We start from the raw sequence: 16,284 nt of genomic DNA, 5'->3' as shown, positions 1-16,284 counted from the left end.
GGTTCGATTCCCCATCAGGGCACATGCCCGGGTTGCGGGCTGCAGCCGATCAATGACTCTCTTATCATTGATGTTTCCATCTCTCTCTCTCCCTCTCCTTTCCTCTCTCTGAAATCAATAAAGATATATTAAAAAAAAAAAAAAAAATTCCTTGGGAGGGAGGAGTCCTACCCGTTGGTTGGTGTATGACAACCAGGTCATGTGGTTTTACTTGTGACTGTTCAGAGGCCAAATCTGAAGGACAAGCCAGTGCTTGGACAGGTGTGGGGTCAGGGACTGTCAAGAGTAAAAAATGAGAGGTAAAGGGGCTGGGTGGCTGGACTTTGGGATGCCAGGAATCCATAATAAGGTATTGGAAGGGAACTAGAGTGTACATTTCCTTGATCCTAACCACACCCCATACCCTCTTTGGAGACTAGAAAATACCTTCAAAGTCCTATTCAGCAATAATGTAGATTATTGACATAGCCTCTGCTAATGGTATATATCCTTTTCTATGAATAATAATATAAAGTTTTAAATGAACTATAACATTTGGAATTATCAAAAGAGAAAATCTGATTGTTTTTTTCCTTCTGAGATGGAGCAGTACATAGGTGGTGTGATCCTGACACACCACCAGGCCTTGTAATAACAGTTAACATTGACTGAGCACAATCTATGTGCTGAGCACGGCCCTAGTGCTTTGCATGCATTATTTTGATAATTCGTTTTTTTAAAGGTGTATTTTACCATTATACTGGAGGGCCATAGGCAGGTTTACGGACTTGCAAGGAATATTTTTTAGTACACAGCTAGCATGTGGGGATGCTGGGATTTGAACTCAAGCTGTGTAACTACACAGGCCACACACTTTTAACCACCATCTACTTCTGCCTCTTGTACTGTGCTTTATTTTTAGATGCACTCAATTACCATGAATGACTGGAGGTATAAAAGTGGAGGGGAACCCCATGGCCTCCAAGGGAACTTTTTGAAGAGGGAGCCAGGGGAATAGTGCTATATTCAGTTTGACTGAGTTGCAGCAATGTGAAAGAAGCAGTGGCATTCAGTCATGACGGTAGAGAATATTTGGGGGTAGAAAGAGCAACTGAGTGCTTCCTGGAAGTTTATTTTGCAATCTGGCAAGTGTATCTCCTTTGGATAACTGTTCACAAACTCTGTTCTAGGCTGGGAGTATGGAATTACCATTCCTCCTGATAATAAGCCCAAGTCCTGGGTTGCGGCAGAGAAAATGTATCATACTCATAGGCGGCGAAGGCTGGTCCGAAAACGAAAGAAAGATTCAACACAATCCACTGCAAGTACTGCAAAGGTAAGAGGGGCAGTGGAAGGGAGCTGGGGTGAGGCTCTGCTTTCCAGACCACACAGAATTCCACCTAACATTTTCTACAGAAGCCACTTGCCAATCAAGGGCCTAATGCCTTGCTCCAGGGTTCTCAGAGTGTGCCCCTCACCCTGGTCAACTGGCCACAACAGCATTACCTGGGGATTTGTTAGAAATGCCCTACTGATTTTAGGAACTCGGGGGGGATGGGGAGGGCAGCAACAAGGTGATTCTGAAGCAGGCTAAATATTGAGAACCACGCAAGAGGTAGTACCAGAAACAGGAATTATTTGGAAGCATAATGGAATAGTGGTAATAGCTCAGGACTTGGAATAAGAAGCATAAGGACTCAACTCCTGGCTTCATTTTATTTCTCATCTGCAAAATGGGTATAATATCATGCTTCAAATTAGGGAATGGTAGGGCTTAAATGGAATAATAAAAAATTAGGTGAAACTAATACTAATTACAGTAATAAGTGGTGTGTTTTGTGTGTCTTTTATAATGCTAAATACAGAATATGCATTATCTACAATCCACAAGGCCAACATTTTACCCCCATTTCACAAAGATTAAATAGACTTGGTCTAGGCCACATGTGTAGTAAGTGATACAGCCAGTGTTTGAACACAAGCTAGGCCAATTCCTAACAAGAACTCTGTCTATCCCACAAAGTTCCTGACTCACACGGTAGGCATAATGAATAAAGTTATGTTTTATTAGATGGTGAGCTTCTTAGGCACAAAATTGGACCCACAGTCATCTTTGTATCCTTCTGGCCAACTCAGGAACTTGTTCCTAATAAATAATGGAGTAGATGGAATAAGCTGATCAATGAATATTTGTTATTTAATTATCCTTGTTGTGATGGGGCGAGAAGTTTCTAGAGGCACTGACTCCCTCCCTCCCCACGAGAGCACGAAGGTGACATGGAAAGAACACTGAGCCACCAGTCAGAAGACTGGAAACTTGACCCCATTCTACCAGAGCCTTCTTGAGACTTTGATCCTGTTCCCTAACCTGCCTCACTCCTGGCTACACAAACTACTTCAACGCCACTATTAACACTATTAGAGGGCCAATTACCAGATTGTGCTTGATCTGGTTTATCGAAAGTTGAAAAACTAGCCCCTACAATGAATATTAGCCCACGTGGAGTTCTTATTTCTACAGTCATAATTGTTATTCAGCATTATTCTACATTTATTCAACCTACTCATACTTTTACGATATTTACATAAAATGCACACCACTAAAATGCCAGCTACATGAAGACAGTTCTCTTCACTGCTTCCTGGGCTCTTAGCACAGCACCTGGCACATCGAAGGCACTCAGGCTTGTTGAGCGGACTGGATGGAACGGTGAAAACCGAGATCACTGATACATAGTTTTAAGATAAAAAGTACTGTACTCAATTGTTAATATTACAAAAGGAATATACCCTGACCCACCATGTAATTATTAGTTATGGCAGCTATCAGCTTAGACAAGACTTTTAAACCCTGGGGAAAGCGGTATCACGTTGCCCCTCTGTATATACAACGGAGATGATAGTGGTTTCCGAGCTCACCAAGTGAAGACACAGAAAGCAACCCGAAAAGGAATCAGCACGTCACCCCCGAAGTCCCAACAAAGGTGCTCCGGTGCCCCGCAGCCCCGCAGCCCCGCAGCCCCGCAGCCCCGCAGCCCCGCAGCCCCGCAGCCCCGCAGCCCCGCGGGCGCGGGCAGCGCGCCTGTTTTGCTGCCGGGCGCGCCCCCGGCTCCCAGCGCAGCGCTCGGATTTTCAGCACCTACCTGTCGATTGACCAGATGATTCGCTTCATCAGCCAGAAGAGTAATGACCACGGTCACGCTCACGCTGAACCATCATTAACGGTTCTCCTCCCGGTCCAGGCCCTGCAAGAATTTGAGGACCAGGAGGGCTGGGAATACGCGTCTTTGATTGGCTGGAAGTTCCACTGGCAGCAGCGCAGCTCCGACACGTTCCGCCGCCGGCGCTGGCGGAGGAAGATGGCCCCCTCGGAGACGCACGGCGCCGCCGCCATCTTCAAGCTGGAGGGCGCCCTGGTGAGTAGCCGGCAGCCGACCGCAAACGGCAGCGGGCGGGGTAGACTATGTGCGAGTGGCAGGCAACGCCGCCCACCCACGGGCGGCCCTCCAGGGGCGCCGAGCTCTGGTGTCCCCTCCCCTCCCCCGCTGTCCCCGCCTGGTTTCCTGTCCAGAACCTGCAGCCGCCCCTGCCACGTGCGCGCAGCCGCCCCTGCCACGTGCGCGCAGCCGCCCCTGCCACGTGCGCGCAGCCGCCCCTGCCACGTGCGCGCAGACGCCCCTGCCACGTGCGCGCAGACGCCCCTGCCACGTGCGCGCAGCTGTGGCCTCTCCAGCGCAGGCGCGCTGACCGGTGCTCTGCCTCCCTAGGGCGCGGACACGAGCGAGGACGGCGAGGAGAGCGGCCCGGAAAAGCAGCGGCACAGCGCCACCGCCGTGTTCGGCGCCAACACGCCCATCGTGTCCTGTAATTTCGGCAGTGAGTCTTAAACAAGTCTTCGTGCGCTCTGCTAGTCGGGTTTTTCTCTCAAGAAGACTCTTCAAGTCACCAAATAGGATAAAAGTGTACATGGATTGTTTAAAAGTGCAGCTTGAAAAATCCTGCTTGGGGTAGAAGGTGGTCAAATCATTCATTTCAACGTACTCTGTTCAGTATGTACACATTCTGTCTATTAAGGCCCCCGAAGGATGACTTTAATGAGAAAAAATATTCAAAAAGTTAAGTAAAGGTTGATTTCCATGATAACCTTCAGGAATTTTGGAATGAGGCAGACCTACTCTATAATAATGGCGAATCGTTATATAAGCCTTAGCATGTTCCAGGCACTGTAGATATTAACTCGTTTAATCCTTGTAACAGCCTTCAAAGGTAAGTGCTATTATTGTCCCCATTTTACAGGTGAGGAGCTGAGGTGCAAAAAGACTAAATTACTTGACCAAGGTCTTACAACTTATAAGCACTGGAGACAAGATTTGAACTCATGTAGTCTGGCTCCCAGAATCTGTGCAGTGAATCATAGCGCTCTGCTGTCCTCCAGTTGTGTGTGTGTGTGTGTGTGTGTGTGTGTGTGTGTGGCAGTAGGGAGCATGTTGAGTGGAGTGGGGCTGTATATGCGTTCATATAATGAGTATAAAGATTTCGAAATATCAAAGAAACTGAACAAATAACTCTTTCCTAGATCTGGTGCTGAAATAGTATAGAAAGCCCTATTTCTATAACTCCTGGAGACCCAGTCTCCTTTCAAAAGTCGGTCGGTGATGACAAGCAGTGCCCTAAATCCAGGTAGCTGACACCAGGAGTAATGATCTCCTGATTGACACACTTGCACTGAGCTTACTGTGGTATTTTTAAAATAAGTTTCATTTTATAGGAAACAGAACTACTTTGGGAGGGCATGTCATCACCATTATATGTGTTCTTTACTGTGAGCAGTAGATCTGGGTGACTCATTTATTTATCTGAAGCATGTAATATCTCCAAATATTCCAGGAAAATAGTCGTTTACAATATTGTGTTTCTTGTAAGTAACCTCCATCCTGTTCTTTTTAGGAGTCTACATGTACCATCTGCGCTGTTATATCTACCAAGCTAGAAACCTCATGGCTTTAGACAAGGATAGCTTTTCAGGTAAAGGAAAAAACTCCTCCATCTCACACCTTATTACATAGCAGGCTAGCTTGGTTCTACTTTTCATCAAGTGGATGCTCTCAGTTATTTCTAACAACAACAAAAAGCATTTCCATATTGAGATTAGTTTGATGTGCATGAAATAAATTGCTCAGTCATTAGATCAATAAGCACTGAGCACAGTGCCGAACACTGATGCTGGGTGCTGGAGATACATGGAACATACATGGCCCTTTAATACTAATAATCATTAATTGATTAAGTAATGAAAAGCACCAAGAAGAAAGGCAGTTTCTGCTCTCTCTTTATACACATAGCTGTATACATATATCCTAGACTCTTGGGCTACTATAAATTAAGATCATATATGTACATATGATATCATATATATAGTGTATATATATTTGTAGTTCTCTTAAATTGACAAAAAGATCACAAATTCACCTATTTACCTACAGCACGGGCTTGAAGCAGTTTGGAGTCCATCCTGACCTTCTTTGCTGCCTGCTCCCCAAATTCCCAGCACCATAAAACCATGAGACTTCATCACCCCTCACACTGACAGCTCAGCTAATTTTGTCACATTTGGCCTGGTTCTGAGGAAAAGATCAGGGAACCTGCTGTCTGGGGATGTGTGCTTTTGCATTCCACTTCAGGACCTGCAGATGGCAGAGCTTGCCTGGCCCTTCTGTGGAAACAGCTGTTAAAGCAATTGCCTGATACTCTGGCGTGCTCCCATCAATTGTGAGGTGTCTTCCAAGCATACATGAATGATTTCCTTTTCTTACATATCAGAGCACATTCAATGTTATCCCCATAATACGCATCTCCAAAATGGTTTTTGTGAACACATTTTCAAATATTCACCACCAGGGGGCACTCAGTCATTAAAAGTCAAAGTTAGAATCCTATCAAAATTCTCAACTAAAGTTGCGTAAAACTCAAAGCACATTCTTTACAGTTTGAGATATAAGATAGAACATTGGAGCAAAAGCAAAGAGTCCCATTCATATGATGCTACAGTGCTAAAAACCAAGCACACTTTTGCCTTATGTAAAACAGCTTTAGTTTATAGATTACTTTATTGCTCAGATAGATCAGCTCCAGTCAACTGCAAAAAGTATTGGTGAAATTATTTAGCATAGAGGAGAAATAGATTTTTTTTCTTACCTTTTTGTCCAGCATTATGGAAGTATAATTTAAAAAGTGGTATTTAAAGTGTACAATGTTATGATTTGATACATACATACATTGTGAAAAGATTTCCACATTTGAGTTAACATGTCTGTCACCTCACATATTTACTTTTTGTGTGAGTGAGAACACTTAAGTTCTACTCCCTTAGCAAATTTCAATTATATAGTACAGTGTTATCAGCTATAGTCACCATGTTATACATGAGGTCCTCAGACCTTACTCATCTCAAAACTGAAATTTGTATCTTTTTACTAACCTCTCCCATTTGCCCTCCACCAAGCTCCTGGCAACCAACATTCTACTCTGTTTTTCCAAGAGTTTGACTTTTTGGGGGCCATTCCACATATAAGTGATACCATGTAGTATTTCTTTTTCTCTATCTGGCTTATTTCACTTAGCATAATGCCCTCAAGGTCCATCCGTGTTGTCACAAATGGCACGATTTACTGTTTATTAAAGGCTGAACTATATTCCATTGTGTGTGCATATGTAGCCATATCTATACATGTCCCATATTTTCTTTATCCCTTCATCCATAGGTTGCTTTTTCGTTTTGCTGATGGTTTCTTTTACTGTGCAGAAGCTTTTTAGTTTGATGTAGTCCCAGTTTATTTTTGTTTTAGTTGCCTTTGCTTTGCTGTCAAATTTAAAAAATCAGTGCCAAGCCAGTGTCAAGGAGCTGTTTTCTTCTAGGAGTTTTATGGTCTCAAATTTTGGCCATGGCCCATTGTTATTCTCTTTTTTGGTTTTAGACCCATATGCTCATGTCTCCTTCCTCCATCGGAGTAAAACCACAGAGATCATCCACTCCACTCTGAATCCCACATGGGACCAAACAATTATATTTGATGATATTGACATCTACGGGGAACCCGAAACAGTCCTACAGAACCCACCCAAAGTTGTCATTGAACTTTTTGACAATGACCAAGTGGTAGGTAATTTAGAATTTCTAAGATGGCATGGGGGATTGATAGAGATGAATAGGGATGTGTTTGGGGAATTAAAGGGTTGTTTGTTTTTCTAGGGCAAAGATGAATTTTTAGGACGAAGCATGTGCTCTCCTCTGGTGAAACTAAACTCAGAAATGGACATCACGCCCAAACTTCTCTGGTACCCAGTAATGAATGGAGACAAGGCTTGTGGGGACGTCCTTGTAACTGCAGAGCTAATTCTGAGACACAAGGTACTTGCTGGGTCCTCACTCATACATGCTTTCAGAGTAGCTGTTTAAAACACTGTTAATGACTCGAGGCTTGAACTAAAGGGAAGCATTGACATTTGCATGTTTGTTTCACAGGATGGCTCCAACCTTCCCATTCTTCCCTCACAGAGGGCACCAAATCTATACATGGTCCCCCAGGGCATCAGGCCTGTGGTTCAGCTCACCGCTATTGAGGTATGCTGCTCTCCGTGATAATGTGATCAAATCAAATGGATGTGGCTGTAGAACTGGAATCTTTCACACAGGAAATGGGATCTTGCTGTCTCTAATTTATTACAGAATTTGCCCCAAATTTTGAAATATTCATGGAAATAGAAGGCTTGTCAAAGCAGGAATGGGTCATTTCTAGCATCACTGAGGGAATCCAGAGTTCTCATTTACTGGGAGCCAGCAGATTTCTGAGTTTCCTATGTCAACTGGAGAACTGGGAGAGGGAAGACAGACTCAGAACAGCATGCCTGTGTGTGTGGAGAGAGCAAGGGGCCCAAGAGAGAGGTGGAGGTAGAGCGTGGGCAGAGAGTAATGGGAAATGGTGACGTGTCAGACAATGGAGCAGATACAGGCCGATGGAGCAAAGCGGGTAGCTCAATGGACAGTGATTGACCTACTCTCTAGGACTCTCCCTAGTTAGCCAACCAGCTGCTACCTTGGGATTTCAGTTCTAGGCTGTCTTGCTCTTGTTCTCAAAGACTGAGGCAGATGGCTTTAAGCAACACCTATCATTTTTAAATGCTTTCATGTCACTTAAGAAGTTCACACTCGATCCTCAAAATAACCCTATGAGAGAGAAAACTGTCAGTCCTGTCTATGGGTAAGACACAGAGTGGTTAACCAACCTGCCAGAGTTCACATGCTCTGCTGTGGCACAGCCAGGATTTAACTCCCACACTCTTAGCTGCTCTGATATTTTAGCAGCTCAGGCAGGAGAAGGAGAGGCAAGCCTGCTTTCCTTGCATCACATGCAGGCTTTCTAGGATAATATTCTCAGAGATTTTTAGCAAATCTGCAGAAGTCACTTTTTTTCTTTAAATGTCTTTATAGATTTCAGAGAGAGGAAGGGGGAGGGGGGGGAGAGAGAGAGAAAGAGGGAGAGAAGGAGAGAGGGAGAGAGGGAGAAACATCAATGATGAGAGTCATTGATTGGCTGCCTCCTGCACGCCCCCGACTGAGGATCGAGCCTGCAACCCACGCATGTGCCCTGACGGGGAATCAAACCGAAATCGCCTGGATCATAGGTCGATGCTCAAATGCTGAGCCATGCTGGCTGGGCTACACAAGTTACTCTTAAAAAGTTTAGTGGTTATTAAGAGAGAACTTTTTTTTTAATATTATTTTTAATATGCTAGATTTCCTTTCCTTCTCCTTACATTGTTTTCTTAGATTCTAGCTTGGGGCTTAAGAAATATGAAGAACTACCAGATGGCTTCTGTCACATCCCCCAGCCTCATTGTGGAGTGTGGAGGGGAGAGGGTAGAGTCCGTGGTCATCAAAAACCTTAAGAAGACGCCCAACTTTCCGGGCTCTGTTCTCTTCATGAAAGTGGTACAGTATCAAGACTCTGTTTCATGTTTCATGTGTGCTGGGTTGCTGAATTTTATTTGAAATATGAAATATATTCACATCACTCACCTGTACATAGTTTATATATTTCCGAAGTCTGAAAACAACTAGAAAAACTGCCTTGGATTCAGCTTGTCAATGACTTTCCCTCCTTAGATTCTTACACTGTCGTGATGGTTTCTTAAAGCTTCAAGCAACCTCACTAATGCAGAAAAATCTATGAGCAGTGCTAATATATTTCTCCAATACACTTTCCATCTGTTCCATTATCTGTTACAGGTCCTTGCTTAATGACCTGAGGGCAGAATGTTAACCCTTCCTTGTGGCCCTGCACATGGGCCAGAACCCTCCAAATAGAGACTGGCCGACTGGGAAAAGGCAGTCACCGAGGAACTCATATGGGGTGATGGGGCCACGCCCTCACAGCCTGTGCCTGTGCCCCACCTCTAAGTGCCCCACCTCCAGGCCCCCCTGCAATGACATCTACTTTATTGCATCAGAGTTATTCTTTGGTTATTAGAAATGTGGCTGCATCAGCTCTCGTTCACAGTCTTCCGTCATAGACCCAGAGTAGTTTGGAAGAAGAGGTCACCCACTCTTTCCACAATCCTTAACTTTTTAAAAAAGAAGAATCTGTTTTACTCTACTAAATAGAAAGAGATAAAAATAAAGGTACTGCTTCAGTTTGATGGGGTAGAAGGCCCAGACCTTCCTGTTCCTTTCCCCAGCCCAGTTATTTGGTTTCACCAGCACACCTGCTCTGGAACACTAGGGTCCTGTTTATTAACTTCCCCTTTTACAGATGAGAAATCTGAGGCCAAGAGGGGGAAATGCCTTACCCAGGCCCCACAGTGAGTGCCAGGACTACAATAGCAGTGGCCACATCTCCGTGCTAGCTGCATTCACACTCCCTGCATCTAGTCATTATTCTAACCTGAAGAGCAGTCCTTTTCCCTCCTCTTATGCCCACTTTGGAGGAAACTGAGAAGTTAGGTGATTTACACAGCTAGCAAATGGGTGGCTAGAGTTTGGACGTAGATTCCTCCAACTCAAAAGCCCATGCTCTTCCCCTACAGTAGTATAGGTGGAGAACTACCTGGGTGCTCCAGAATCCCTCAGTGGTCGTTGCCAGGCTACTCCACCCATCCATGTCTACTCCTCAGCCCCTCCCACACCCCCAAGTCCTAGTCTGGAATCTAGCCTTGGTTGGCAAAGGTGAAGGAAGCTGCTCAGTTGACTCCGGTGTCTTCTATTCCTTTGCAAGGCCAGAGGTGGAAATTTACCTGAGACCAGCCCATGATTCCCAATCACACAACGTCACCAAGGCCACCAAATTCCACATGAAGAACTAAGAGGTGTTGAGGAAAAATGAGCATCCCATTTTGGCACCAAACCTCCAGGGCTAAAAGACTCCCAAGCCACAGTTACTTCCCCTTGAAGGTTCAGTTTTAGTGTGACCATTTCTAAATTCCAACTAAATGCTACATCCACATCCTGTCACAAAGTAGAGCCAGGTACTAGGTACTATTCTAAGCACTTCACGTGTATTAATTCAACAACCCTGCTGTTACTGAGAAGATAATTGGGGCATAGAAAGTTCCCTGAGGTCATGCAGCTCCTAGTGGCTGAGCCAGGATTCCGTCCCAGGTGGTCTGGCTCAGAGCTCATGCCTTCGAGCATGTGCTGCTTGCCTAGTGTATAAGTTACTGAACTACTTAACTGTGAGTCCCCTGGGCTATGCCAAATGGACAAAAAGGTCCTGGGTTGGGCCTTTGGGAAGTGTTTATTGGCAGAGCTGCTCTTGTCAGGTCTTGTAGAGAGAAGTGATGCTTACCTCTGTGACCCCCCAGTTCCTGCCCAAAGAAGAACTGTACATGCCTCCGCTAGTGATCAAAGTCATTGACCACAGGCAGTTTGGACGGAAGCCCATTGTTGGCCAGTGCACCATCGACCACCTGGACCGCTTTCGCTGTGACCCATATGCAGGAAAGGAGGACATCGTGCCCCAGCTCAAAGGTAAGATGAAGTCTAGAAATAACACATGGGACTTTTCATGCATGATCTGACCTAATCTTTACAAACCTTCTCAAGGTAAGTATTTATTGTCCAGGTTTCACAGATGAGGTAACAGTTTGAGTTAGTGAGCTGTGTAACTTGCCCAAGGTAAGATAGTCAGTGGCAGAGCTAGACTAATTCTGGCCTTGTTTGGGGGGGCCCAGTGCTCAAGCTACTACCTTCTGAGACATCCTGCTCCTGAATGAACAGAAGACTTCTTTGTCCAAAATGTTGAGTGCTTCATGAACTTTTATATAGTCCAGCAGGGAAGAGAGACAAGGAAATGGGTGATTGCAGTCTGGTGTGATCAGTATTTTGATGGGTAAATACAAGGCCCTCCCACCCCATCCTCTGTGTAAATACGGAGGGGGAATTTTTATTTTAAACTTCTTTCAATCTGTTGTTCCACCTCATTAATGCATCACATCATTGTTGAGATGCAATTTGAAGGATATTATTTCATTGTTGTCTATCAAGTAAAAATAACACCTGCTGGAGTAAATAATTTACCTTAGATCACATAATAAGTAAATGATAGCGTGGGCATGGTCCTTACCTTAGAGTTCCATATTAAATTGTTGACAAATAGCGTTTTGCTATTGTCCATTCAATAATGATTTGTTTTTACCTTACCATGTGCCAAGGACTGTGTTGGGCCTAGGGACTGGGTTGCATTAGTGAACAAGGTCCCAGGGCCCCTGGCCTCATGAAATTAGACCCCACAGAGAACTGGCACTCATTCAGCTGATCACTGGTAGCCTCCATACTGAAGCAGATGTTTCAGCAGCTATGCCGCTAACCAGCTCTGTTTAATCTTCCATAAGGTTTGGTATTGATATTACAGAGCCTCTGGAACTCATCAGCTCTGTGGGCCTGAGCATCCTGTATCCTTGATTCAGAGAGGAGGAAAGAATAAAATCCACATGTGTTTATCCATAAATTTCCCAGGCAGAGCATTTTGTGCTGAATTGACGGTGCCTAAAATAACCACATTTTTATAATAAGGATTATCGTAACTGTGGGCATTGCTTTATCCGAGGTTACTAAATGAAGAGAAACCATTTTCCTAGCATTTCCTAGACTTGAGGGAGTACTTGGTTGGCCTAATGTGGGAAGAGCATAGAATAACTTTTTCCTCCTATCCCTGAGTTTTGTTTACTGGAGGATGGGAAAGGGAGAACTGACAGTGTAAGAAGGAATTTGCATACAGTTGTGTTCCCACATGCCTGCCCATCTGGCCGTCACGTTCTGTGTTGCAGTTGTCCAGGATTGTGGGGCATGATCTTGGAAGCATAGAGACTGCTGATAGATCTGGAGGTACCACATGGATACACAAGGACCTAGCATAGCAACTGATATATCACAGATGCTCAGTGTCAGTCTGCCCTGCCACCCCAGTGTTGCCCTGATCATTTCTCTGACATTTATTGAGTATTTACTCTGTTCTGGGCTCTGGTGTGACGGTTAAAACACAAGCTTTGTGGTCAGACAGACCTAGATTCCTTATTTCCACTTTCTACTAATTACCTAACCTGAAGCGAATGACTTGCTTTCTCTTAACTTCAGTTTGTTTTTTAAATCTTTATAATGGGGATAATGGTACATAGTTTACACTATTATTGAGGGATTAAATGAGATGATACGTGTAAAGAGCTCAGCCACTGTCAGGCACATGGTAGGTACCTAGAAAACATGTGTTTCCTCCACTCCTTTATGTCCTGTATGTCAGTTGCCTGGGTGGGTTATACAGAAAGTTCTTTTGGCTTGGCAGAGTTTCTTCTGTCTGGGTTTGGTCTCCTGTTGATATCTTACTGCTTGATGCTTCTTCCATAAAGGGTAAACATACCTCTCACCTTCACCCTCACCCTAGACTGAGGCTTTGACACTCCTTTAGCTGAACCAAACCTAGTGAGCCCGGGGGCTGCTCCTGAGCCCTTGCTCTAACCCCAAAATCCAGAGCCACAAATATTCTGGAAATTACGTAAAGTCAGGACATGTGCCTTTTCCCTCTGCACGCACTACGACACCCACGGCTGGCTGAGCCATGGAAATGTGCAACTATTCACCCTGCATTACTTTTCTGTGTCTGAGAACAGATTCCACGATAAGGGGGCTCCTTTAGATATAGGTTTCCCCCAGTCCTCCCCACCACTTCTGTATCTTCTAAAGACATGTATTGACACAATTCTTTTTAGAGCACTTTCTATGTATAGGCACTGGGCTAACTGTCCAAGGCAAAATAAAAATGTCTAAAATCCGATCATATTTTGGGAAAAGTGATGAATTGTTGGGCTATTTCCTACATTCATGTGTGGTCCTCTCCACTCAGTAGTCTCATCCCAGAGTAAACTCTACCATCCACTCTGTGGCTGTTAAACTTGAACTTGGAGTAGAATGTTCACCACTGTATTTTTTATAAGCATCTTAGATTATGAAATTATCTTGCAGCCTCCTTTATGTCTACCCCACCCTCCCGGGACATCATTATCGAAATAGAAGACACCAAACCTTTACTGGCTTCGAAGGTAGGCTTCAGACTGATTGTCAGATAATGTCAGTTTTATCTTCCAGGTGTCTAAGCATTGGGTGAACTTAGTCAAACAAGCTTTCGATGCAATTAAAATAATAATAAACCAATATCCCAAGGTAAAGATTTGAATATTGCACTCATCAAAAGTTATAATGATGCTGCATGGACTAATGTTCTGTACCCTCAGTCACCCCAGATATTTAAAATAATCCCCAGGCCAGGTCCCCACCCTCCAAGAGGAACCTAGACATCAGTATATTTTAAAATCTCCCCAAGTGATTTTAATTTGCAGGCAGGTCTGAGAGCCATTGGTGTGGGCAGTCTGAGGGATATCACTTGCTAGCAAAAGAAATTTCAAGAGCGAATTTATAGCATTATCACATTCGGAAGATGGATGCATGGAGCACACTGGTTTTTTCCCTATGTGAAGCAGAAGGGTCATGGGTTTTTAATGACCCTATTTGTCAGTGTATGGGATATCCCTGATTTTTCTATTCACTGTGGTTTTGAAGTGAAGAAATTGGTGGAAATGCTCACTCAGGACCCTATTTTAAAACCATTCCAGTCAATTGTATAAGAAGGAAGGGGGGGGAGTATCTCAGCCCAGAAAAAAGAAAACATCAAACATCTCCCTGTTTCTGTTGGCATTTATGATGGACTTGCACAGCAGGTTTTAATGTGCAAACTGGCCAAAAAATGCACATGATTGCATTTTAATGTGTTATGTCCATAAACAGTGCCTTAAAAAAAAGCCCACTTCCTTCCCACCACATTAAACTCACCAACAATTGGACCGTGTTAAATGTGGTCTCCACAGCCAGCACTGTGTAGCAGTGTGTTAGCTTCTATTCCTGGAGAATCCTCCATGGTCACAAATGACAATATCGAACTTACAGACTCTGTGTTCACTTTGTAAATTACCCCCAATATTCCCAATAAAACAGTAGTAGCCTGGGGAGAAGTTAAGTATGATACACCTAAGATCCTTTATGTTCATTTTCACAACACTCTGGAAAAAGACAGTTTAAGATGCTGCTCCATAACCTGCCTCCAGCTTTTTTACTTCCCGTTGTCAGTCAGGTCTTACTCTTGCCTGCTGTGTATTCAGTAGGCCTAGATACGGGGATGGGGGGGTCAGAAGAAGAATAAAGCCAATCTGCGCTGCTATTCTCATTTGTTTCTTAAAAATAGTTAACAGATGACTAGGTTACTGTAGCAACACACTGTGAAAGCTCGGTTTACATCATAGCATTTATTTATTTATTTAATACTCACCCAAGGATAATTTTTCCATTGCTTTCCAGAGAGAGTGGAAGGGGGAGAGAGAGAGAGAGAGAGACATCAGTATGAGAGGGACACATCGATTGGTTGCCTTCCACTTGGGTCTCCCCCGGGGCTGGGGATTGAGCCTGCAATGGAGGTATGTGCCTTTGGCTGGAATCGAACCTGGGACCCTTCGGGCTGTGGGCTGCTGCTCTAACCACTGAGCAAGACCAGCTAGGGTTACACCATGGCATTCAAATGACAACCTAGCAGGACTGGGATGGTAGTAGCAGTCATCAGTGGGTAGTGTCCCACTGTACTATAAATGACTTTGATCAGCTTGCTTTTCTAACACCAGTTGAAGTGCACTGTGTTGATAAAAAAGACTGGTTGGAATCTAAAAAACTGTTTCCACCAGTTCATCAGGGAAGAAAGACAGTTCATATCTATGCAAAGTCAAGTGAGTAAAGCCGAACTTGAGAAAAGCCAATAACAAGCTTGCTGATGTCCTATATGACGTGCATGTAGCCTTATACATGCATACATGTAATAGACATGTATGTATGATATGCATGAGTTACATGTACATACAATGTGTGTGTAATGTACATCTACTACCACTAACTCAATTCAAGCCTTTTATATGGGTCAATTGAGGGAGTGGGTCAAAACTAACTGTGCCGTTGATGGGAGCTGGAGACTGTGGCTCTGGGTGACAGTCTCCCCCTCATAGAAACCCACACCCTGTGATTGACGGTGGATGCTCTTAACGAATGGACTCGGCACTGTCACAAGAAAAGTGAGAAATAAGTCTTTGGGGCAAATTGATAAGTGCTAGCCAGATGACATGGGCATTCCTACATGGCCATTTCAACAACTGCCTTCCAATTCCAGTGCTTAAGCAGTATGTCAACAGCACTCAGCAAAATGGTTTCTCCAACGACAGTGCATGTATGTATGCATAATAAGAAATGCATGAGGCTGCCTGGGGCCGGGGGACCTCCGTCTAAAAACTTAAATTCTCCTTTTGGATTCTTTCTATTAGTAGATTTTGGAGTGAAAGGCAACCTTTAAACCAATGAGATTGTTCTAAGCCAAAGGGGAGAATTTCTGTGCCTTTGGCTATGATAAAGCAAGTTATTGACTTTAGTTCCTTTTCCATATGAGCTGATGAGCAAGCGGCATGAATAAATCCTCTCACGTTAATCCTAAATTTTAAAATCAGCAGTTTGTTTTGAACAATACCTTTTCCATCATGAACTGCTCTCTTCTTTGAAATGATTTTGAGTAGCTGAAAATAGAAGTGAATGAACAGACTCTAAAAATCTGAATTTGGGAACCATTCAGAAAGTGACAGCACTTTTGGCATAAAATCTCTCTCTCCAAAATCTCCGGCTGTGATAATTTAACCTTTAATCCCGCTTTGGTTTGAATCTAATAGAAAGAGTGT

General features: G+C 44.0%; 1 protein-coding gene across 2 annotated transcripts in view; it reads left to right on the top strand.

Annotated features, from left to right (window-relative positions):
- Positions 1 to 16,284, top strand: part of MYOF (myoferlin) — a 127,200-nt gene that overhangs the window by 85,945 nt on the left and 24,971 nt on the right. For both annotated transcript variants that reach the window (XM_081158700.1, XM_081158701.1), the window contains exons 29-38: positions 1,170 to 1,315; positions 3,222 to 3,395; positions 3,747 to 3,855; positions 4,927 to 5,004; positions 6,954 to 7,135; positions 7,229 to 7,387; positions 7,502 to 7,600; positions 8,807 to 8,968; positions 10,837 to 11,002; positions 13,490 to 13,566. In XM_081158700.1, coding sequence (XP_081014826.1) covers positions 1,170 to 1,315; positions 3,222 to 3,395; positions 3,747 to 3,855; positions 4,927 to 5,004; positions 6,954 to 7,135; positions 7,229 to 7,387; positions 7,502 to 7,600; positions 8,807 to 8,968; positions 10,837 to 11,002; positions 13,490 to 13,566 — 1,352 coding nt within the window. The remainder of the gene's footprint in view (positions 1 to 1,169; positions 1,316 to 3,221; positions 3,396 to 3,746; positions 3,856 to 4,926; positions 5,005 to 6,953; positions 7,136 to 7,228; positions 7,388 to 7,501; positions 7,601 to 8,806; positions 8,969 to 10,836; positions 11,003 to 13,489; positions 13,567 to 16,284) is intronic.

This window comes from Miniopterus schreibersii, assembly GCF_964146895.1.
Source record: "Miniopterus schreibersii genome assembly, chromosome: 14".
NCBI lineage: Eukaryota > Metazoa > Chordata > Mammalia > Chiroptera > Miniopteridae > Miniopterus > Miniopterus schreibersii.
Note: the sequence above shows the minus strand (reverse complement) of the source record. Positions and strands in the feature narration are given on the sequence as shown.